The sequence below is a fragment of the Aegilops tauschii genome, chromosome 1 (assembly GCF_002575655.3).
Source record: "Aegilops tauschii subsp. strangulata cultivar AL8/78 chromosome 1, Aet v6.0, whole genome shotgun sequence".
NCBI classification, from domain to species: domain Eukaryota; kingdom Viridiplantae; phylum Streptophyta; class Magnoliopsida; order Poales; family Poaceae; genus Aegilops; species Aegilops tauschii.
In genome coordinates this window covers 223,683,922-223,709,703 of record NC_053035.3, presented here as the reverse complement: position 1 = coordinate 223,709,703, position 25,782 = coordinate 223,683,922, and the positions used below count along the sequence as shown (strand labels likewise).

At 45.6% G+C, this 25,782-nt stretch overlaps 1 protein-coding gene across 1 annotated transcript; it reads right to left on the bottom strand.

Annotated features, from left to right (window-relative positions):
• Window positions 1–9,082: 9,082 nt before the first annotated feature.
• LOC109748169 (transportin MOS14) lies at window positions 9,083–25,052 on the bottom strand. Its single transcript, XM_020307206.4, has 27 exons — window positions 24,619–25,052; window positions 23,719–23,796; window positions 23,552–23,614; window positions 21,365–21,412; window positions 21,140–21,286; window positions 20,229–20,360; window positions 19,392–19,432; window positions 19,145–19,236; window positions 17,738–17,865; window positions 17,253–17,328; window positions 17,018–17,138; window positions 16,853–16,952; window positions 16,613–16,694; window positions 16,433–16,515; window positions 15,773–15,889; window positions 15,567–15,618; window positions 15,154–15,309; window positions 12,054–12,177; window positions 11,902–11,983; window positions 11,746–11,834; window positions 11,599–11,673; window positions 11,441–11,495; window positions 10,959–11,078; window positions 10,790–10,882; window positions 10,539–10,684; window positions 9,941–10,118; window positions 9,083–9,786 (listed from the first exon to the last, which is right to left on the bottom strand). The coding sequence occupies exons 1-27, from the start codon at window positions 24,745–24,747 to the stop codon at window positions 9,499–9,501; spliced, it is 2,895 nt and encodes a 964-aa protein (XP_020162795.1). The 5' UTR covers window positions 24,748–25,052; the 3' UTR covers window positions 9,083–9,498.
• Between the last annotated feature and the right edge of the window lie 730 nt (window positions 25,053–25,782).

Sequence of the window (25,782 nt, the reverse complement as noted above, 5' to 3'; positions counted from 1 at the left end):
AGGATGTACGATCATATGCAACAAAATATATTAGAGCAACACGAAAAAGAAAGGGTTAATTAGCAACTAGATGCAACATACACTATGCAAACTAATTAACTAGAGGTACGCAGGTCATCGTACCCAAACAAACAAAGTAGCATTACGCAAGTTCGGCAGGGACCATGGACATCACAAAGTTTCATCGCTACAGAAAGTATACAAGTTAAACCGACACATACCATCATCATCGGCAACGTAAATCACTAGAAGTTCCATCCTTCCATATCATCGAGGATGGACCCTAGCTTCTTGAACGGCGTGAGGTCTTGACGTTGCATGCCTATGCGAGTTCGGACGTCAGCTCGCGATATAGGGCCGTGGTGGAACATCCCCTTCTCATCGACGACTTCTTTCATGATGATCGTCGCAATGTCCCTTTGGATGCGAAAGAAGTCATCTCTAAGTTTATAATCCGCTTCTCCATGAGAGTCTAGCCACTTGTGGATATGTTCATCATTTCTGCTTGTCATGCGAAGCTTTTGGTGATCCGTGTTGAACTCAATCATGAGATGGAGGATGTAGAATCCATCCTTCTTGCTTGGTTTTGGGACATGGATGCAGCAGAAGTTAGTTTTATGCGCGAAACCCATCTTCTTGTTCCTTTGTTTCCTGATCTGCACGTGGCCACCTCTAATGTTGAAGCCTTGGAGAGCATCATCCAGAATATTCATTATGTGGGTGTAGTCCTTCTTCTCGTAGTCTCTGGAAGGGTCGAAATACACGGCGTGGGAGACTCACGGGTAAAGAACGATAAGGACGGCGCGCCCGTTGCTGCGGGGAAAAGATACCTCAAATTATTCTTCATATGAGCGAGAAGGAATGATTGAAATGTACGAAAGGGTTGTCCAGAACTGACTTACTTTGGATGATAAGGCAGGAGGACAATTTCCTGGTCCTTATTCTGTACCATGAAGTTTTGGAGGTAGTCCCTAGCAGTTTCACGCTCAAAGTCGCCGAGACTCAAGAAAGACTCGTGCATGTAGTATGGATCCGCCACACAGATTTGCGAGACTTCTTCTCTCTTCATGACGGAGCTCATATGTAGCGCAAAAAGGCGGACGATTGTAAAATCGAGCCGCCTTGTCAGAAACATCTCAAAGATATGGTCAACCCGCAGGAAGAACACCTCCGCGGGCCGTGTGTCGACGTAGCACTTCCCCTCAGGCACACGAGCCGCGTATGTCGGATATCCTGGATCCTTCGAGGCTAGTAGGCTTTTCTCAGTCGACAGCACATGGTCGTGCAGTCTCCTGAGATCCCCTGATAGTGCCTCCAGCGGTTTCGACGGTAGCATCGGCTCGCCCGTGAGATGGAAATTGGCCGCACCTTTCACGGGTACACGCTCTTCAGAATCCATCATCTGGCTGCTATGTGCTCTGGCTTGTTTGGAGGCAGCTATCTTCCCTGATCTCTTCCTCTCCTTTTTCTTGGGCACACCTTCCAGACCCTTCCTTAACCCTTGCCCCAGTGTTCTCGGGCTAAGCACTGTACGACCCTCGGCTAGTTGAGCCTGTGTTGAGGCGGCATTTTCAGGCGTGTCTTGTGAGGATTTCATGAAGAGAGACTTTTTGCAATCACTGCTACGACCTTCCTGCCCAGGCAGATCATCCATATCCTCATTAGCATGCTGATAGCCCGATTCGTCATATGGTTGACTCATCATATCTATGTCACAGTCATACGCGTTTGTATTAAGGAAACCCATTGGGTCGACCTCCGTCTCATCATCCATTATATGTTCCACAGGACCGATTACATCAGCCAGTACTATTGCACCCCCTTCATCACGTCGTCCACCACTCTCACCCGACACTACATGAGCTGGTAATTGCATAGGCGGGGTGGTGGTCTCTGCACATGGTTGTTGATGTGTGGTTATTGGTGTGCTCTCAGCTGGCTCTAGACGAATAAGATTCTTCGGCCATAGCAGCACCCAACCCTTGCAGTTTCCAATCCGCGGCGGGGTCTCATCGTCCTCTCCCACAGGATGTACTGGAGGAGACAAATGCTCGTGCCCCGATTTCACAATGGACAAGCTAACCCTGAAGTGCCCAGCGGGGATCGGCTGGTTGTGGAACGTGGGTTTCAAGGGGTTCATTATCATCCCCTTTCCCACGTCCACCTTCTGGCCTTTGATCAAGTAGAGTATGGTGCACGTGGTTTCTTTGGCCTGCAAACACATATGTCTGTGGCGTAAAACATCCGAAAGGCAACGAAAATGGAATATTCTCTCTCTCTCTCTCTCTCTCTCTATATATATATATATATATATATATATATATATATGTTGGTGCGACATGTAATTACCGTGACGGTGTCGAGCTCAGCCAAAGACGAAGGCCCACCTAGCGCGCCAGAGACTGAGGACGGGCTGCTATGAGCGGGAGCGGCTGCGAGAGGAGGCCCGGATGCGTAAGCAAGTGATGGTGCGGTGGTGTTGTTGTTCATGGAGTTGCTCCCGACGAAACTGGGCAACGGGAAATCATGTACCGTCTTGTCTAGATTTTCCTTCGTCCAGTTGATGATAGCTGGAACCAAGTTAGTAGCAAAATCATTTCTGCAGGCAGTTACAGCTGCATTGACTGCTTGCAGTAGCAACTCATTTTTCTCCTCGGCTGCTTTTTTCGCGTCCTCAGCTGCTTTTTTCTCGACCGCAAGCTTCACCTTCGCGTCGATGTCCGCCTGACTAAACTTCTTTTTCTGCTTCTTGGCCTCCGGGCCCTCGTTGTAAAACACCTTCCACGTGGCGCCGTCTCCAGCGCCGTGCACACGACCATATTGCGGCCGCTGGCCCAAAGGGAGTCCCTTAAGTTCGTTCAAGGCCTGGTTGAGAGGGGTGTCCCACTTGGGCCTCATCGAAGAAGTAGGGCTTTCGGCTGCAAGCTGGTGTTGCTTCTCCTGCAGAAGGAGCGTGAACCGTTTAGGAATGTGTAGTCGACTAGATATGGAGCTAAATGTAAGGTGGTAAAAGAATAATTACCAGTAGTCTAATCAATTTCCTCGTGATCTTGTCCATGTAAAAAACCTTCTTTTCCTTGTCCTACTTGTAGCGGGCCCTGATGAAGTCACGCTCCAAGGGGTTGGTGAACTTCGCGAAGGGGTCTGGGAGACCCGCGGCTTCACGTTCCGCGTCCTCCTTATCCCATATGGGCCTTTTACCGAGGTAGCCACGGCTTCCGAGGCGATGCTTCCCCGTGTTCCTTTGCTGAAGGCTCTTGAATTTCGCAGCCTTAGCCCTGGCTACCTCGGTAGCGCAAGTGTCCTTGAACTTTTCGAACTCTTCTACCGTAAGTGTCGGATTTTCCTCCAGAATCTTGGATAGGGGTTCCTCAGCCTCAATAGCTCGTTTCACCCTCCCTTTCCAGGAGGCCAAATCATTGCTGAACATGCCCATGGCGTGATTGTTAATCTTTTTCATCTTCGGATCATCCCACGGTTCTTCTATGTTATCATCCCGGTCGGGGAACTTGAATCTCTTGTGCAACTTCGCCAGGAGCAACTGCGTCAAATGTTCTTTACTCCTTAAGTCATCGTCGTTGATGCTCGCGCATTCCCGTAGGATGCATCCTACTTGGTTCCCATAGCACTTGCGAGGTCCTTCCGGCTCTAATGGCTCAAACTTGCCAGGTGCCATCTTTGTGATCACTAGTCGTCCAATCCCTAGTTTGTTAGGTTTTCGTATCCTCTGCTTCTTCTGCTTCTTCTTTTCAGTAGCGGCATCGGCGCCGGTACCATCCCCGCCGGTATCTTCCCTGTCGGTACCTTCCCCGCCGGTCTCGGCGCCGCCATCGGTCTCGGCGCCGTCAGTGTTGATGTCGGCGTCAGTACCATCATTGAGGTCGACCTGCAAACCTTGCTTAGCAGTCAAATAGTCGAGGTACTCTTGTTCACCCTCATAATCCATCTCGTCTGCATCTTGGTCAGAAGGCCCAGTTTCTTCGTTGTTCGACATGTTTCCTATGATTAAGTCTCCTCGTTTAATTCTAAAAGTATGAAAAAAATGAGAAATGACATAAAAAAGAAATCTATGTTTCCCGGAATGTCATTTCCCAGCAACTCCCAACACTCGATATGCCTACTATCTAGCACAAATCATGCCAAAATTCACGGAAAATTTCGGCATGACCTTTGCTAAAAAATGGACATATCGAGCGCCTGAAAATTCACCGGAACGGAAATGAATCAACATTCCGGCATAACATAGGTCACTCGGATCATTTACCCTGCACATAATCATCATTTTCCAAATATGACATGTCCAAAACATCACATGTCCAAATGACATGTCCAAATTCCAAACATGACATGTCCAAAACATCACATGTCCACATATCACATGTCCAGTTTTTTCATATAAATTCAGCCTACCTAAATTCTGCCTTTTCTTTTATTTGGACAATTGCTTAAATGTTGCCTTTTCTTTTAACTACAATTGCTTAACCCTGAATTTCTGTCCTATTTTAAAACGAACGGTTCATAAAAAACTAGCTAAATTCATAACTAAATAGATAACCTAATTAACCTACTGCCCTAACTAAAACCTAAGTAAATTAACCGAAGAACCCTAGCTAGCAGAGAGAGGAGGAGCGCTGGGGGGGTTACAGAGGGTGCAGGGGCGAGGAGGCAGGCCCGACGACGGCCGAGGTTGGGAGGGGAGGAAGCAGAGGAGGGAGGCGTGGCGCGTAGGGGTCGGGGGCGAGCGCCGGGGACGGGGGCGAGCGCCGGGGTCGGAGCCGGGGCCGGGGTCGGGGTCGGGGGCGAGGGCGGGGCGAGCGCAGGGGCGCGGCAAGGGCAGGGCCCCGGGGGGATTTGGGGGGAAAAGAGGCGGGATGAAGCAGAGAGAGTGAGGATTTTGGGTTAAGTGGACGTAGCAGTAGCGCGTTTAGAGGAAAAGCGCTACTACTAATACAGGCAGCTATAGCGGTTTTGTGCAGAAAGCGCTACTGCTAACTTGACTAGCTGTAGCTCTTTTTCAGTAAAGCGCTACTGCTATAAAGTGTCTAACTCCTCTTGAAGTAGCCCCAGATACAAATTAATATTATTTCCTGGTTGTTTCGGCCCTTGAATAAGCATGCTCATGTGAATGTACTTCGACTTCATGCACAACCAGGGGGAGGTTGTACATGCATACAAACACGGGCCATGTGCTATGGTTGGTGTTCTGGTTGCCAAACGGATTCATGCCATCGGTACACGCGCCGAGCACGATGTTCCTTGCATCACATTCGAAATACCGATAGAAGTTGTTCAACGCTCTCCACTGGCTTCCATCCTTGACGTGTCTCAGCTTCGGATCATCTCCATCGTCGGGCTTCTTCCTCTCCGCGTGCCAGCGCATTAGCTTTGCTTCCTTGGGATCTACGAAATACCGCTGGAGACGGGGAGTGATCGGTAAGTACCATACAACTTTCTGGGGACATTTCTTCCCGGCCTTCTTGTATCGAGAAGCATTGCACACCGGACAGCTTGTTTTTTCCGCGTGCTCCTTTCAATAAATTATGCAATCGTTGATGCATGCATGGTATCTAACATGCGGCAGATCAAGAGGGCACACGATCTTCTTGGCCTCATCAACACTAGTAGGACATAGATTCCCCGCGAGAAGAGCATCCTTTAGGTACTTGAGATGCTCATCGAGACTAGTGTCGGTCCATTTGTTTTTAGCCTTCGGCTTCAGGAGTTGAAGCGTGAAACTTAAGCGGGTCACCTCAGGATTGCAACCATCATACAATGGAGTGTTCGAGTCTACCACCAGTTGCTCCAGCTTAGCCTCCTCTCTAGAAGCAGCTCTCTCAGTACTCGTCTCCTTGCGAAGCAGTGCTTGAACATGAGGGTCCCGCACGATTGAACTTAGTACCGACGAACTCTGCTGCGTGGAGTCCACGTTCTCTCCGCCGACATGTCCAGCCCCTTCTCCTCCGCCATGTCCGGTCCCTTCTCTGTCGCCATGTCCGGCCTCTTCCCCGCCGCCATTATCGATCATCTCTTCGTCTTGCCCAGTGTCGTCATTGGCTGCCCCGTCGGCGTCCTCAACATCATCATCCTCATCTTCAATTATCCACCGAGTATAGCCATCCATGAAACCAGTCATGAGCAGGTGCGCTTCGACACGACCTTCGTCATAGGGGTCGAGCCAAACTATTCCTTTGCATCTTCGACACGGACATAAAGCCTCTGTCAGGTTATTTTCTTTCATGTCCTGCACCGCCGACCGCAACCACCTGTCCACCATCGTTCCACTGACCATCATGAACACCTGCACGGGTGTAATAAACAAATTATTATAAAAATGTGTGCATGCATCAAAGTCATACAAAAATTCGGCATGACCTTCCCTAAAAATAGGACATATGTAGATCTAGAGTTTGCCCGGAATTCGCCGAAACGGAAATAAATCGACATTTCGGCAAAACATAGGCAACTCAAAAGCACAATTTGGCGTCAACTCATGCCACACACACAATTTCCATCATATTTCCCAATTATCATATCACACACACATACACATATTTCCATTTTGCAAAAGCAAGAAATTTTAATCACCTCTGTCTCGAGATCGAGCACACGGTGTGGGATGATGATGTAGGGAGATCAAAAGTGCACAAAGCTCTTCTTGACAAAGAAAGATCTAGTTAGGGGCAAATAGGTCACTTAACTAAATGCTACATCTACCTAGCTAGCTAATTTGGGAGGAGACAACTTCAACTAATGGAGGGGGAAGGAAAAAAAGAAAGGAGATGCATTAATGGAGGTGGTGTAGTTAGTTAGGAGTAATGAAGAGAGAGAAAGGTAGGTAGAAGAGGGAGAGTAGTGGGGGAGAAGTATTGAGGAAGAAGAAGAGTGAGAGAGGGAGGATGTGGGAGGTAGGGGAAAGGGAGGAGAGGAGATGGGGATGGGGAGGTGGAAAAAGGTGGTGGGGGCTGCGTCTTAGCAGTAGCGCAGGAGCAAAAGCGCGCTACTGATGTAAATTTAGTAGCAGCGCGCTTTCCAATCACGCGCTGCTGCTAAACGGGCCAACCGTGTGGACAATTTCAAAATTAGCAGCAGCGACGTGACTAAAAAGCGCGCTACTACTATGCCATTAGCAGCAACGCGCTTTTTGACGCCGCGCTGCTGGTAAACTTAGGTCGTTGTGTACTGTCGGTGGATTTTTGTAGCAGCGCGGTTTAAACATCACGCGCTACTACTAAATTTACGTCAGTAGCGCGCTTTCCCTAACCGCGCTGCTACTAATTAGCAGCAGCGCCTCTTTTTATGCCGCGCTGCTGCTAAGATTCTGTATATAAGGTTTTCCATAGTAGTGCTCCGTTAAACACGACACGTGAGCTGCACGTACATGTGCTAGCCACTACACTAGCCACTACACCACCTGTTCTTATATGTTTATGTTAGATATAGATATTATTTATATGCTTATTTTATGTGGTGGCGTTTGAACAAGTTTTGTTTTCTTCTGAATGTGAGTATCTTTTCGCTCGATTCAGAAAATTTAAGTGATAATTTTTTTAGGGTTCAAACTCAAGATGTTGTGTCGCACGCGTCAGGCACTAGCCACTGCAACCTCCTGCTTGTTGTTAATGTTAGAGATATATAGTTATTTATATTTTTATTAGGAAAATTGATTTGAATCTAAAATGTGTGTCGCACAGGGTTTATTGTGTGAGTGGGTCTCTCAACACTGTTTTTCCCGTTTGGCTGGCTATCTGAAATTTCCGTGAGCCATGAATGCTTTTGACCGTTAAAAAAACTAGAATTCAAATGGTTAGATGATCATATGCATATGTTTTCGCATAACAGCTTTTGTCCAAATGATAAGGCGTGAACCATAACAATTCATATGCGAAAACTGGACTTTTTTGCGTTGAATAACACTTTTTTAAAACATGCACGAGGTGCGTTAGCGACGTCTCAAACCGCACCCTTCTCATAAAAACATGGCGAGCTGATTGCCGGAACGGGCGACACAGTTTGTCAGGTAGGTGATTAAATAAATTATATTTTTAGAATAAAATTTTGAATTCAAATTCGTTTGAAATTTCCCCCTTCTCATTGTACTGATTCTTCTCTTAGTTAGATAGCTTGCTCCCCTCCTCTCTTCTCTCTTCCCCCTCCCTTGTAAATGCTCTCTGACAGGACTTGTACTAATTAAATTCTAGGTAAGTAATAGAAAGTCAGTGGGGGGCTCCCCTACTGTCGTTGGCCCTCAAAAAAAAATTCAAACAAAAAAATACCTAAAATTCGAGATTTTCCGGAAACCGGGTTTTCTGGTCCCTTCATAAAAAACAAAATCAAGAAAAAGAACTTATTACGAACCCCCTGTGCGGCACGTATTTTGGCTTCTAATCAATTATTATGCTAAACAGTATAATGTTTTAATCGAACGAAAAAAAAACTTGCTCAAACCTCTGTGCAACGCGTATTTTGGCTTCAAATCAATTACTATTCTCATATTTATAAATATAATCGATCTCTACAATGAACAAAACCTACCAAGTGGTGTAGTGGCTAGCAAATGGGACTCATCACCCTTGGTTAAATTCTGGCTGGCCGCGTTAATTCTATTACGGTATGTTTCAGTTTCTTTCCTTGCAACTTACTTGTCGGACCCACACGTAGGTAGGAGCGTGGGCCAGCTGGCATGCAGTGTTTAACGGAGAGTTAACGAAAAATATACTAAAATGTACCCGAAACACAAGTTGTAAGGTCGGTTTGTGTCATTTTTCAAGTTTATATATGAATTTGAACATCAAGTGCGAGTGCAAGTTTATGTATCAAAAGTGTAATTAACTCTTCAAACTTTTTCTATGTCATCGTATAACTTCAGTAAGTAGGAATAGGAAAGATGCAGCAGTTCTATACAGAGCCGGTGAGTGATTTTCTCAGAAGATCGTGCAGAACCAGAAACCTCGATTAGCTAACATTGTGCCTAGGAACCAAAGAGAGGCAGCTAATATTCTGCCTAGGAACCAAAGAGAGGCAATCATACATCAGTAGTTACCTACATCGAAGTGACTCATACTCCAGGCTCACACAGAAAGCATAAGACACCTTGAATGTGACATCAAGGACATACTTAACATTTGGCAGATGTTTACATAAAAAGAATTCGCGGCCACCTCAATTCACAAAGTTAAGCTGGCCAGCCATTACAAAATTCAGGACCAGGGCAGATCACAATCGGTGTGATCTCCTAGTTGAGTACGTATACCACTGATCTCTTCCAGATAATAATACAACACAATTTTCCTCCCACATACATAAATGCACGATGCATGTACAGAGACAAACACAAAATGAATGACAATGACTACTGGCTGACCTATCTATCCTCTAAAGAAATCTGAACAGTATGATCGATGCCGCAACTCAAACCGTATGAAGGGGAAAATATTCAGATGGCGCACACCGACTCCATCACGGGCTTTCAACTGGTCTTATAAAGAAAACATCTGGTCATCATGAATGCTGCGGAGCAACCATGAAGGCCAAGTCATGAGGCTGCAAAGCAGCTTGAACTATATCCTGCACCGCTTTGTTTCGTCTGCAAACCTCTGATATTTCAGCGAATCTATCCGTCAAGGAACCAAGACTAGATCCCGATGATGCATCGGATATAATTGTCAAGAATCTTGAGCGTTCTGAATCTGTTAGGGCTTGTGGGGGTATAAGAGCAATGCAATCCCTTGTCCAATTCAACATATTCCCACCAAAAGCTCTGCTAAGGGACAGCAGAACATATGAGACCTGCAAAGTTTTCATACAGAAGGGATATAAAGTTCATTCTTCAATCATTACTGTCAAGAGTAAGCATAACACAGTCTTTAGGGCATATCTTTGCTTAAAGCTCACAGGCAGGATTGTATATAAACAGCAACACTCTTGCTACCAATCTACATACCTCCTCCAAGCGACCAGACGGTAGCGCCCCTGTTAAGGAAGCAATCATTATTCTTGCAAGTGTTGCACCTCGCTGGAGTACAATTGTGTTTATTAGATCCCGGTACTTTTCCCCCTCGGGTGATTTTGCAAGATCAAAGGTGTCAGATAAGAAACACAGTATGGATTTGCAGGCCTCCCTATAACATATCACAAAAAATAAGGTATCAATTAGCCACCACGATATCAGATTGCATCATTAAACAAGGATAACAAGCATATGCAGCTCATATAACAATTCTGACTCGATTCTAGTGTCTATCTTTATTCTCCCCTGTTTTCAGAAATATAGGGCGTCTTAGGATGCGTGCAGTCAGCCTTTTATAACTTTAGCCAATAGTTTGTGGAAAACAATATGGATTGACTACAAAAGTATACTCTCTGAATTTTTCAATGATTTCATATTACATTTTATCTATTTATTATAGCATATTGTGATTAAAGTCGTAGTCAAAATCTTGCATTGAGGCTGTATAAAATCAAATATGCCTTATATATTTTAACAGAAGGATAAGAAACACAATATAGATTGTGGAAGTACTTAATCTTGGAGGCACTACCTATGTTGTATAGTTACACCAGCCATTGCACAATCAACCAATCTTGGAAAAATCTCTGTAGGTACAAATAGATCAGGACAGTAACGAATACATCTTGACGCAAGCAGAAAGCAATCATCAGCTATGTCGGGTCTAGCTGTAAAATCCTGCAATGTAGGAAATGAAATCCACTGAATTTGTTATCGATTGCTTTATTAATATGTTACCATGAGCGGATCAGCAACACAAGGGGCGAAAGCAGGAATGGTTACCTGAATAGTTCTGAGCAATTGTATTGTATGATTAAAGAGTGTCTGTATCAGACATGTAAGATAGCTTGCACAAGATGGATCAGACCCAAATATCTACACAAAAAATGTTGTCAGAACAATCAAAATACAGCTAAAAAATACATCACTAGACTTCTGAAATAGCAAGAACCTTAATAACTTCACTGGATAAGTAAAGGAAGCAAGACTGATTGTGTTGCTGATATAGTGTTTGGATTTCTAGAAGCATTGCACCAATGGTGATTCCCATGGACCTCCCACATGTCCTTACCTACAGCACAGAAAAGATAATAAATATAGTAAGCATGAAAGTTTGGCAAAGAATCCACATGCATGTTGTGTTAAAGTGATATCATGATTCAGCTAGAAAAATACTAAAATTGCTCTCCATAAAAGTGAAAACCGCAAATCTGAAGAGAAAGTAAGGCATGATTTGCAATATCATATTTATCATTTCTTAAACCTGGAAGTGTTACAGTAATCCCACCAAGGAAGAATCAGAACTCTCAAGAGTCGAGACAGTATGTGGATAATTGTTCCGATTATGCCCTTCTGACGGGACTTGTATTCGATCTGAATGTAAATTGCATTCAAACAACAAGCAACATAAATAAATAAAATTAATTAACTTACAGCAAATTTGCAAGATCGGCATAGAGACTCCATGGTCCGTGTATCCCATGCCCGACTGCGCAAAAGAGTTTATTAGCGAAGTAGGGATGGATGAGATCTGCCATATATATGTACAAGTAGAAACTTCTCCCAGAATTTTGTCTGGTGCCCATACTCACTGATCAAAGATAATCTTCAGTGTGGGCCAGTATCTATTGACAGCTTCAGCAACCACTTCTGGAAGTTTCACATTGCTGCAACAGTTTGGAGGATTTAATACAAAACCAAAACTTGGATGAGCAAAAAGATAAATGGGAGGTCACCACCTAAAAATGGTCGACAACCGGTCTATGTGAACGGTTAAATGCCGAGCAGGAACTTGTTGAAGAGCACTTTCACCTTGCTGGATTATTTCCTAGTTTTTCAAATAAAAAATTAGCAAGGATCATATCAACAGTTAACTATCAAAGATTGCTGCTCACCTGCAAGCTATTAATTATTGGCATGCAGATTAACTCCAGGGCTCTTCTAGCATGGTCTTGCGGAAGCGTCGTGATAACCACACTGATTTGAGTTGTGAATGAACAAGTAAGGTGACATGTTGAATGCAACCAAAATAGTAATAATAGCTAACCTTAAGGCTTCAACCAAATGCAATGAGTCCTCTGAAGAAACTTTGTAACCACCAACTCCACTTATTGCAACATGATAGATCTGGAAAAGGCCATCCAATGAACCCGAGAACTTTCCCCTACAGTCTTATCACCAAAAAAAGGAAATAAAATAACTAAGCTGTCAACTCCTTATGCCAACAACAGAAATCTACCGTAAAATTCAAACAAGCATGGAAATATAAACAGATACTTCGTAAACTATTCGATGTCGTAATATATATCACAACTTCGTATATATATTATATATACAAGGGCAATAAAACAAAACGGAGCACCCTGCCAGCCTTCTCAGTCACGCCATCTGCACTCTATTGCATCCGATCTGAAATGAACAGCCAAGATCTCTGTGTAGCAGGAGCTGGACAAACGTATGTACAACCAATTTGTATGCTAGACAGTACATCTGAAATTAACAGCCAAGATCTTTGTGTGGCAGGAGCCGGACAAACGTATGTACAACCAATTTGTATGCTAGACAGTACAATTATTGCTTAGCCAAAATTGCCTGTACTTTCTGGTCTCGGCAGCACCCCTGTTGAGCAAGCCAGAGGAAAGCTATTTACCCTGTTGTCATTCTAAGATTTGGAAAAGAACGGAACAACAAAAATATTTTTAGCAAAAAGAGACTATGCTTAAGCCTGAGGAAAGCTATTTACCCTGTTGTCATTCTAAGATATGGAAAAGAACAGAACAACAAAAATATTTTAAAAAGAGACTATGCTTATGGTTCTTTCCTGGCAAGACCTAGGAATAAAGGCATTTGATCAAAAAAAAGGGGAAAACCTTGCATGGAGCTACAAAAATTGCACACATCATGACCCGTTAGCACCTGATGATTTTTCACTTTGCCGTTTGCCACAGTCTCAACCATAAGAGCATCTCCAGCCGCGCCCCCAACAGGCCCTCCCCAGGCGTTTTTGCCGCGCCGGCGCCAAAAAAACGGCCCAGCCGCGCCCCCAGAAGCCCGTTTTTCGCCGGCTCGGGCCGAAACTGGTGCCGGCAGACCCAGGCCGAACCCGGCGCCCTGGGGGGCGCCTGGGGCGCCGGCACAAGCGAAAAGGGCGCGTGGGTCTGCCCTGTCGGCGAGTCGAGCCCCTCTTCCCGCCGTTTCTTCCCGCTTTTCCCCCACTTCCCTCCCATTCTCTCCATTCCTCCCGCCAATCTCCCTCCCGCTCGCCTCCCAGCCGGCCGCCATGCCACCGAAGAAGTACGTCGTCCCCCGCGCCGCGGCAACCGCCTCCGTCGCCCAGCCGAAGCAGAGGAAGCCGAGGGCGCCGCCGTCCAAGCCACCGGCCATGACAAACGCCGAGTGGAGGGCGGAAGTTCAGCGACGGGAGGCTGTCACCGCCGACCGGCGGAACAGGGCGATCGCCAAGAAGGCCCGTTACAACACGGCGCGTGCGGCTGCGGCTTCGGCGGACCAAGCCGAGGCCGAGGCGACTCGCGCGAGGATTATGAATCCACCCGGTAGCCACGCCCAGTACGCGCCCTGGGGCCAGCAAGGCGTCGGCTCTCCGTCGCCGCAGCCATGGGGATGCACGCCCTCGCCGGGCTACGCCGACGGGGACGCGCACGGTGGGTTCAACCCCAACGTCACCTTCCCCCATGGACACCCGGCCCAGCGCACGCCCTCGCCCGCCTTCGCCGGCGTGCAGTACCCTCCATACAACTACTCGCCGCCCGCCTACACGTCCTCCCCGACGTCCCCTTTCCGCCGTGGCGCACTGCCCTTCTCGCACCTCGGCGACACCGACGAGACCAAGGCCGACATGGACGACATCATCGCGACAGGCTCGACCGCGGCCGCCGCGTCTCCTGGGTTCGTCACCCCGAACGACACGGTGGATCTCAGCGGCGGCATGGACGGCGAGCTCGGCTACGTCTACGGCAAGGAGGAGCAGGAGGAGGAGGACGAAGAGGAGGAGGAGGAGGAGCCGGCGACTGTTCCGGCGAGGAGGCGCAAGAAGAAGAAGCGGGCGGCAAGGTCCGGCGAGCCGCGCATCAAGTGGGCGTCCAAGGAGGAGGAATGCCTCGCCGAAGCATGGAAAGTCGTCTGCCTCGACCCGACCACCGGCACGAACCAGAGCATCGAGACGTACTGGGAGCGCATCAAGGCCGAGTTCGACGAACGCAAGCTCGTCGACCCCTACTTTAAAGGCGTCTACATGCAGCGCGGGGCGAAGGCGATGGCGAACCATTGGGGGCGTATCCAGGGGGCGTGTAACAAATGGCATGGGATCGTCGAGGAGGTCGCGGCTCGCCCGGAGAGCGGCGCCAGCGTTGAGGATCAGGTATGGCACGCCGGTCTCCCGCCTCTCTTCGCCGTGTGCGCCCGCCAACTGTTTGTTCCTCCGCGCAGTTGCTGCGCAGAAGCCACGCCGACGCCGCCCAGCACGGAGACCCCACCAAGCCCGCGCACGCCGACTCAACCGACGCCGGAGGCCGACCTCGCCGTCTGATGAGCACGCGCGTCCTTTCTGCTTTTTGTACGCCGAACTTTTCATTCGATCGCCGAACTTGTGGCCGCTTGATCGCTGGATTTGCGGTGTCTATTTTGTGAGCGGGAATGACTACGTTTGAATTTGCCGCGGCTGGGGGGTGGCGCCTGGGGGCGTGGCTGGGAGGTAGGTCGCCCCCAGGGGCCAATCTAGCGCCGGTTCGCCCCCGGGCCGCTCTTTTTCGGCGCCCTGGGGGGCTGAACGGCTGGAGATGCTCTAAGCTTTTTACAGTTTTCTCTCCCGCTTTATTAGTATATATAAAGGGAACCTTTGGCCTTTTCTAAAAAGGAGGGACATGTAATATATATGAATTCATTCTTGCTTCTTAGAAGAAAGATATTTTGTGGAACTTCAATCTTTAGGACTAGAAAAATCTTTGCACTTGATTTCAAAGCGAACTTTTCATTTAGTCTAATCTCTTGAAAAAATATGTATGCCTCATGAGTTCCCATGTTTTTCCTACGGTGTAGCACAACTAATAGGAAGAAATGGGAAGGAAACAATAATCAATTCATTCCAGTCAGATAGGTCCATTAAAAAGAAGTGGATAATGAGGTAGTACCTTCACATATATACTTAAATGCCACAGAAGCAGCTGCAGCTGTATCCTCTGATGTACTCATGCCCTTGTTGAGAATATCAACCAAAGGTGGTAGGATGGGCAGTTCAGCTGGGGCAGCATCAATCCATTTTGAAAATGCTCCAATGGTTGAACAAACTGCAAGATTCAAGCGTATTTGAACTCCTGTCGTCAACATAATCAAGCTAGGAAAACTAAATCTCACAAAGTTTCTACCCAACAACTGTGCCTAAACAGCCCTAACTTATTATAAACCTAGCATCTGAACCAGACATCACAGGCAGTAAATAGCTACTGTCTACAATGTGATTCCCAAATACTAGTCACAGTATAAGATAAAACAAACGCTGAGCTAAGAACGAGGACTTCTGAAATGCCGATTACACAAAACAAACCTGTCTGTAGCAACTGTTCTTGGTGAGGAAACCTTGGAAGCAATGGCATAACCTTCAAAGAACAGCATGACCACATTATGTTAACCAGACCTCATTAACAATGATTGTAATGGAAAGGCGCAGAAAAAAGTAACCATCCAGCAAAAAGATCTTACAACCGATCAGTTGAAAATTTGACACCCAAGATAACAAGATGCCATTCATACCTGCGGTAATATTTCCTTCTCTTCAATCGAAACCGATTTAGCAATGGCTTGTATACAGAAAAGGGCAGCCTCTAATGGTTGCCAATTCTGGTTCTGTTCGGCACCGCTTCCACATGCCTGAAATCCAAAAGCATACCGCCTTGGTTACAGAAAACCAAACAAATTTCTTGGTGGGACTGGGAAGCTACAAGACTAATCATCAGCCAAAGATATACCATCGTACACGAGAAGAGAAACTAATCTTATAAAAATGAATAGACAAAAACTTACGATGGTATATCATACTAAGTAACACAACATAAGCACAAACAAGAGGCAGATAAACAACTCAAATTAAGTTATTTGGTACAGTTTGCATAAATTGTAGTGCCTCAAATAAGAATTTAAATTGTATTACTAGCATGAGCAACAAAAGTAGTGATTGTGAAAAGGCCAGACAGGAGTAGAGCTCAACAAATTACACTTCACTGAACTTGCTATAGTATATTCCATAAAAATAATTTAATTCCAACAAAAAGAAACAGATGGATAAGTAGAAACTCACAGGCTAGACCATCAATAAGAACTATGAAACAAATAGTCCAATTTGACAAGTATAGATACTAGCACTGAGCAGTGGTGGCTAGGGAAGAGAATTGTTGAGCGTGCAAACAGACTCGCCTGAATTAACTTCATGAAAAGTATTTTTAGCGTCGAGTCACCTCCAAGGACATCAGTTGCATCAAGTAGCACGTCACTAACCGCTGAAAAATGAATGGTTCTGTAATTATTTGGCAGTTGCATGACATAGACAATATGAACTGCAAGATTAACTAAGTTAAAACAAATCAGGAAGCATACCATATCTAGCATATCTGAAATCCCTCCGGTCTTCCTCCGAGAAAGTGTGAAAGTCCTCAGGGTATTCAACTCGGGAACTAACCTGATTCAGTATCGAAACAGCATGAGATGAACAGGAAATCCCAACAAACAATATATGTAATGAATGATTAGTCGCACTCCATGTTTTTATTGCATGGCGCATCACAAGAATATGAGCATTATACTAAAAGGACCCCCCCCCCCCCTCTTCAAACATACCAGAGACACAAGAACTTCAAACGGAGGACGGAATAGTTGCATTCTTCTATTTCTTTCAGCTTCAATCGGCACCTCAGATCCACACGATGTATACGAATCCCTACAATTTGTAAGCACTGAATTGGTTGTTTCTCAAGTAAAACCAGTAATGTTTCAAAAAAATACCTCCCAGTTAGATTACGCTTAAGATGGTGCCAGAAATTAAACGTCATGGAGGATATGTCAAATTCTGAATGGGATGTAACTTCCAGTAGTGCATTTACTATTTGCATGGCATCGCCTGAACCTGCAAAACATAATTGTAAGTGTAATTCTTAAATGGTCAGGATGATTTGGTTCATGTACAGCATGAAAAAACATATCCATATTTTGATCATCGTCATCATCGATGAAGTGTTACCTGTTGCAATCAAGTCAACATAGGAATCACCCATGTCTGCAAATAAACGAGCAATAGCTTTTACATCTTCTTCATCCTGGTAATAGAAAAAGAGTTATCAATGACAATGATGAAAAACACATGTGGATATACATTTTACCATGTAACAGTACAAGTGCTTATGTAAATCTAAGTATCCAACACTACACTAATAAATAACAATCAAGGAGAAATCTGCAGATGGAGGAATCCAATGTGCTTGGTTTGAACCCAACTCAATCACACAAAATAAAATGGTAGCTAAGAAATTGGTGAATGCTTTGGCTAATCTTGGCAAGAAAATAAATTGGGAGCAGATACAGAAGCATGAGCATGCAAAAAAATTGTGACCACCCAAGCCAGAGCAAAAAATTTGGCATGACCAAATATTTGGTATGGTGGATCTGGGCACAAAACAAACACATTGATAGATCATTAATGCAGAGTATGGTTAAGATGTTACATACCTTAGATGAGTCTTTCAGCTGCTCTTTGAGGCCCATAACATGAGGGATGAGAATTTGGATCAGCGGAAACTGTTCAGTAATGCCACAAGAATCTCGAGATACAGTAAAATGTATCAACTCAGAGGTAACTGGCAAGTTAGAGACGAGCGTATTATTAGCAAGCTGCTAACAAAATCCTGAGAACATAGGGTCTATCTTAGGTTTAACTGAATGCAGCCATTCACAATAACTATGGTGGGCTTGGTCAAGCATAGCTTATCCAATAAGCTAGGTTTGGGGACTTCTTTGCTTATAAGATCAGAAGGCCAGCTTACGCGACAAGCTTGAGAAGCTTTTTGGAACAATTTTGAGCTTACAAATTTACAAGGACAACGGTGTGAAGAAATATCTCCTTATACAAATCAAGAAAAAAATCACATTTCATAAACATATCTTCGAGCTGGTCCAATGAAACTCATGCATCATCAAGCACCAGAGATAGGTGGACCCATCAGGACCATAAATTAGTTGACCCTAGCAATGTCGATAGATAGTACTGTCTTCAGTGAAGCAGCAGCAGAGCAGCATGTGAATCAAGATCTTGGCAACAATTGGGAAATGTAAGAAAGCGTCGCATTCGGGGGAGGGGGAGGGGGGGGGGCGGGGGCTGGTTTGGATGAGAAGATTCATGCTTGTCCATCCTCATCTCTGTCAGCACCGCACTGCAGCAAAGATCACTGACATCCAGACCCATAGTTGTATTGCAAAAGAGCACCTATCTGAAACTAGCAATAAGACTCGCCAAAGTTTCATTGACCTCTAGAGACTAGCACCAGAAATTAGTTTTTAGTGAAACTTGTCGAAACCTACACAAGCATGAATCTTCTCATCCAGCTCTGGAGACCTGCACCAGAAATCTGTTTGTATGAAGAAACATGTTGAAACCTAGTTAAGTGTTAATTGATTTTGCTTGTAACCAGAAACATGTGCTTGGCTTTGACTGGAACTTGTTGTAATATGAAGCCCAAAATTTGTACAAAACCACATCCCAATTCCATATGTGTTCCCTGGAAACTCCCAGATTTTTAGTGACCTTGAGCAAAGATCCATAATTGATTTGCATTCTTCCTTTGAACTTGATTATCCATAAATTTAACATCACAAAAAGCAAGAATTACCCGATACAATTGTAGTTTGTCATGCATAGAAAAAACATGCCTAGAGCAGATGGTCGAAAAATTAACCAAACTCAATGTGTCAACTTTTCTATGTTGGTAGCAACTGAATAAGGTGAACAGTAGTACATCACTGTGGTAGCAAGAGCATAGCAGGAAATGATTGACTGAGGTGACAGATGAAGAAAAAATGAGGAACTGGCAAGAGATTAACTAAAATATGATAGGAACTATGTGCGCTAGCAAACAATACCATTTACAGCTGCCTCCAGAAATTGATCTGTGTTCAACGAAGAGAGTGCCGTATGGACCAAAGGATGTGAAGCAAGGGTAGCTGCGGTAATTCTGAGAAAAAATAAAAGAGAACTTCCATAAATTCATTAGACCGATACTGTTTGGCAGCAGTAGTATAGAAAGAATACAAAATATTAGATGTACCACAACAGTTAGATTCTCAAGGAATAAAGTATTACTATATCAAAATCGCAGAAGCAGCATACCCATGACAGAAACGAAGCCAAGAAGCAAAACCCTCCAAAACCTGCGAAAGGAAGAACCAGTATTAACTACCAAAATACTCCCACTCCCCTCATTCCATGACTATGTCTAGGAATTTCATATATGTAGTTCTGGCCTCTGGGTTCAGATAAGCATATTTGAAGCATTAATATGGATAAAATGTCTGCCTGACTGAAAAGAGATCCGTCTGAACTCTGAAGTTAGTCAGTTACAAGTGAGACTGCTCCCAGACCATCGGGAAAGGCGTGTACCGTGTAACAATCTAAGCTAGTTTGTAACACAATGAGAATATGTGCAAACATCAAAATTACTTTTGCTAGTACATGGAAGTGGATAGCACATTATAAACCAACCTTCTAATTGAACCCCTTATCTTAGTACAAGGGGCCATAACATAACCAGTGAAAAGAACTGCAACTAAAAAATACCTCCCAAGTATAGTACTTTCAAATGTACTTCATAACGGCCAAAAGAAAGGGAAATAGCCCAGAGGTCTCAGTTATGGAAGGATTTTGCATATGCACGCAAGATATGAAACAACAGATAATGGAAATATTGGGTTTACTATTCAAGTGTTCGGTATAGCTCAATTGAACGCTATCGGTTCTCATTGCCTTCTGTACTTGTTGAGTTATTTTAGCAAATGCTTTACCCCTAAAGCATTACTTTTTTTCAGTGGCTTTCCTTTTCTTCTGCTTGGAGCAGGTGCGCGTGTGGACTTACTTATCACACCTATGAAGCAGGTTTCTTTAGCTACTTTAGCATGTAATGAGTTTGATTGTGCCATATGAAGCTATCTTTACGAGGAAGAAATTAACCTGTTCTTTTAGCTCGTCAAAACCCAAGCAAGCAGTCAATAGACTAAGAGCAACATTAGCTGATGAACAAAGGTCGTTCTCAAACTGATTGCGCCTTTCAGGACGAGCAGCTATTTTATAACTAGAAGTTTCCTGTCAAGATAGCATACAAATAGGTTACAATTTCAACCAAGAAAAAGTATAATATACATTGAATGTGATATACAACAAGTCCTTCATTGATTATATTAGGACAATCTGGACACTTATTCATTGAGTGTGATAGTTCTGGACCATAAGATTTTGAGCATATGATGTACATCACTCTACTGAACTCGACACTACGCCATGGAAAACATATATGGTTAAAATATACCGTTGTATGATTTAAAACAAATCTGGTTCAAGATTTGGAAGCTCTAGGAAAATCATCTATGATATCTATGAGTGTGATTCATCGATGATCTACTTTTTTATTGAAAATAGAAACATGACCATTGACAACCACCGACTACTAAGAGAAAACTTCTGCAAATGGTAAAGAGAGAAGAACAAAGTTTGTTGCTTCACCAACTTATGAAAAGAAGCCAAAAATGCCCAATTTACATGGCATGCAATCATATGTTCAGCTTATTTGACTCAAGACTAACAGATTATTAAGTGCTTAAGAGATGGCATGAAACTTCAATTTGCAAGGCATACAATCATATGTTCAGCTTATTTGACTCAAAATTAACAGATTATTAAGTGCTTAAAAGAATGCATGAAAGTTAATATGATATTGTAAAATGACCTAACAAATTACAAGTGAAACTTCAGCTACGAATAGCTTTTATCCCTTTTCCTCTATATAAACAGAGGATATGAGGACTAATATTATTCGAGAGTCTAAGACTGATAGGCAACCAAATGAAGCTAAATTTGTTATGTACCTGTGGCAAGATAATAAGCAGTTCAAGGAAACTTGGAATGAACTCTTGTTGAGATTTCATTTCATCGCCTAGCCAGTTCACGATGCCACCACCTCCCCAGTCCTCCACAGGTACATGCACAGCCAGAGCAGCAATTGCAATACAAATCTGAACATGGTAGAACAAGTGTTGTTGTCGTTAGAATTTTGTCAGTATAAAATATGCTTGCTTAATTCAATCATCTACCTGTGTTCTAACTTTTGGTGGTCCTTTGTTAAATTTCTTTAGCAATCCCTGCAGATGGAAAACAGTTAAACAAAAAAGGGACAACGCCCTTAGCAAGATCGACTGGAGCTTATAATCTATACCAATATAAAAAGACCCAAAGGGGCAGATCCAATTAATCTCGGCCATCAAATCATGTTAATCCAACGACCTAGACTGCTTCAATGTCGAGCGCACAACACGTTTAGCGTGCAATAATTGTATGCCAAATATAGTGCTAATCACATAATAACACGCAAATAATATCCTACTTAATATCCGCATGCATTTAATATACTTCCAAATTAACGTGCATTGCACGTACACATTGACTAGTTAGGGGAAGACCACTTGTCAACCCTCAACTTACCACTTTGCTTAAGACTCAACCCTCGACTCAAAAACCGGTTACTCCACAACCCCTACCGTTCAAAACACACCCTTCACTCCATTTCACTGGTTTTGACCATTGGTTTGACCTGGTTTAGCTCACGTAGACGCCAGCTAAATGTGTGATGTGGCGAGGATAGATATGGTCCCATCTATCTCTCATGTGACTATGTGAGCATTTTATCAAACAGTTGGCGTGCAAGGTCTGAAGCTGCCGACAATGGTTAGCTGCGTCATCCGGCCGCAGCGATCCAGGTGATCAGCTGACGCAGCGGTGCAGGTCTTCGTCGTCGACACGCGTGGAAACCCACACCGTGCTCGCCGCAAAGCACGCAGGGTGCGCGCCCAGGCCGAGCATCACGACGAGCGCGTGCTCAGCCAACGAGTTCCTCCGCCTGCGCATGCTCGTGGAGCGGGAGATGGCGCCTCCATGGTGTAGGCTAGGGGAGGCTCAGGGCCACATGGGGGCATTGCCAGCGCCGTCGCTGGCGGCAGCAGAGATAAACAGTGAGCATGAGGATGGTCACGGTGGTGCCTGCGGCGACGAGGACCTATGCGCAGAGGACGGGCACAGGGGTGCGCCATAGCCAGGTGCTAAGGAAGCCAACAGCAGCTGCTTGGGCTGCTGCCCATGGATGTGAATGTAGTGCAACGTCGGTGCCCATGCCTCATTGATGCCCATGGATGTGGGCGTTGGTCGCTGGACGTCGTCGTCTTGCTCACATCGGTTCAGCGACACGAGCAGCAGCTCGTTGTGGTCGCCCTGTACGCTGAGTACTCTCTGACGTCATGTACGATGCAATTCCCTTATCGGCCGGTGCATTTGGCCGATAGAAACAAGCAGGTACAAGCTAGCTAAGCTAAGCAAATAGGCTGGTGAATTGATTCTTTAGAGATAAACACGTGCGCAACACAAGCCAGCTGCCCTAAGCAGCTTAATTGACACCGGGAAGGCGGTGAGGCAGCTACAGTAGGGCACTGTGGCGCCCTTGCGGGAGCACAAGCCGGCTGACGTCGTCACCTCAAGCTACGTGTCGCTGCTCCAGGCGGAGGCGCTGAGGGCGGAGCTGCGCAGGAGGCCGAGCTGGCCGAGTCCACGCCGGCGCCGGCATGGGGATCGAGCAGGGAGCACGCGTGGGCATTGGCGCAGCGTGAGCTCGCGGCTTCCGTGGTGGCATAATCTCCTCTCGCGCCGTATGCGCGTCCCTGCTGCCCTTGGGCAAGTCAGGGGAGCTCTCCCAGGAGAACGGCACCTGCATTCGCAACGGCGAGGCGGCACACAGCAAGCTGCTAGGCATGTCCATGGAGGCACACAAGCGGTGGGGAGCGGTGAGTCCGGCAGCAGAGACAACGTGGGCAAGTAGAGGGGGCACAGGGTCTGAGCGAGCAATTTGAGCACGATAGCAAGGGGAGCGCTCGAGCGCACAAAAGGTGCTTGAAACTGTCACGATGGAGATGTGTAAATGGGTATACTATAACATGTGGGACCAGTCACTTTTTTAAGTATAGTCAAGGTGACGTGGCAAACGTTGACGAGGCAGTCAAGTTGGTGAAAACCAGTCTACTCAGCGAAAACCAGATTGAGGCAAGTGCAGGGTTGAGTTTAGAACTGTTTGGCAAGTTGGAGGTGTGAAGTAATCGGTTTTGAAGTTGAGGGTTGATCCTTAAACAAAGTGGTATGTTGAGGGTTGAAAAGTGGACTTAGAATTGATAGTAGTGCAAACCAGAGTTACACAAATTATACTCTTATATTAAAAAACTTGAAAAGCTGATGCTTACATATAGAGAGTCTTGCAATGGTCGAAAAGCTTCTGACGGTAACTCCTCAAAATCCCTTTGCACCTAAAATGCAAGCATATTCAAGATAAATCATTGAGAGTTACACTAATTAACAAGTTTCTAGATAGTAAGAAATAGCATAATCCATCTATGTATGCATGTTTCACCTTGCTTCTGAGAGTCTGAGAACAAAACATGAGAGTCTCTAAATTGCTGCTTTCGTCATGAAGTAAGCTGTCAGCTACCTGCATAATGAGAACAGAAATGATTGGATGCCTTCGGGATAACCACCAACCACAAAATAAACAAGATGGCCCAGTGTAAAATAAAATACTTTGCACCATAATTAAAAACTGCCTCCAAATCTGAAATAAACCTGCATTTGCTAGGAAGACACTCTGTGTATACAATAAGAAAAACATAGTGACATGGTACAATGAAAATGAATTTTAGAGCGCATCAAACTTTTCATGGAATTTTCCTCAACTGATAAATACCACGGCAGTGAGTAGAAAAGATTGGATAGCCAGTCCCACAGCTAACAATGCAACTTAAACTAACAGCAAAAACTGAACTTGCCCACATTCTCAGGGTTTACACATTCAACTTGCAGCAAAGTTCAGGACAGAACTAGAAGTCAATCCTGCGTCATCTAAAGCAGTTCATATTCTGGCCACTGGCTAAAACCAAGCCTGATCTGCTTTACGTTTTCAAAACTCTAGTCTTGACACTACAATGAATACTAAAGCAGCTCTACATTAGCTGTCACACCCACAGGCCCAAATTGAAATCCAATAAAACGATCAGACACTGGAGAAGCAGAAGAAAAGCACGCTTCGAACAAAACAAATCTCAATACATGGCCTCCAACCACCACTCTAGAGCAATCACACAGCTCAACCACTCCAATATCTCGGAAATTCTGCGCCAGCCGGGCCAAATCCATACAAACACGCCCACATCCCACTCTCACCACACCGAATTCACCGCCTGAATATCTCTGTAGGCAAACGAACACGATTGGGGGACATGAATCGAATCGAGCGGAGGAGGAAGCCCGCGCGCACCTGCCACGCGTCCAGCGTGTGCTGAAACTTCTGCAGCCAGCGGTCGGCAGCGGTGCGGATGGTATCGTCGGGGTGGTGGTACAGCGCCGCGAGCGCCTCCTTCACCGTCGCCGTGGCCTGCGCCTCCATGCCGGCGCCGAACCCTACCTCCTCCCCGACTGTGCCGCCGCTGGCGCGCTGACGTGAGTAACCCTCGACGGTGGACGATTTCCGCGGCGTACTGGATCTGCGGCCGGCGATTCGGGGCGGGTAGGGTTTTTGGAGGAGGAGAAGAAATTTGAAACGGAGCAGGAGAGAGGGGCCTGCGCGAGTGTGCGGGATTCGATTAGATGGACGGGGGAAGGGAGGGGGAGACGCGAGACGAGAGACAATTGTTTGAGATTTTCTTTTCTTTTCCGTTTTTGTTTCTGCGCCGATGACAATTGTTGTGAGCTGTACCTGTCTCCGTGCGCGTGTGATCTGATGACATTAATTAATTATTATTATTAATTGATATGGTGGCTCCCTGGTATGATATCCTTTGGAAAAAGGAAATGATTCTCCTGCGACGCTTGCTGGCCGTTGGATCAAACTCGATCTAAAGGACCATGTGTAGCTTCCCCGACCACCACCTCCGCTCCCTTCTTAATCCACACAACCATGACGGTTCATCACTCCCCTTATTCTTTCATTCCCGAGCAGCTCCATGCCTATCTCATTCGCGCACGGGTGCTTTGCTGCCCTTCGGGCACGCAAGCCACACCCGCTCCTTACCCACCCATTGTTTCTCTGCACTGGTGAGTCGTGATACGGCAAGGGCGCGGCGATGCGAAGATGGTCGGCGGCGATGAGGGAGGAGCAGGCAGCCACGGATGTTGTGACCGGTGGCCATGGTTGTTGGGATAGGCATGTCGTGCTACATGTGTCGACAGTGACCAGCAATAACCAGTGCTGCAACCAGCAGTTGTTGGTGGTGGAGACGGTGGCCTCTGGTGCTGCAATCGGGGGAAAGCTGCAACCACACTGACCAGTTGCTGCAGAGCACCCTACGGTCATCCCCGTAGACACACCACCATCACCCCTAAACACCAAGTGGCCCAATTACTAGAGCCCACGCAAGGGCTATGGAAACCGGGGCTACTTCTTTCCTTATCGAGCTCCTCTTCAACTCACATGAGACATGGC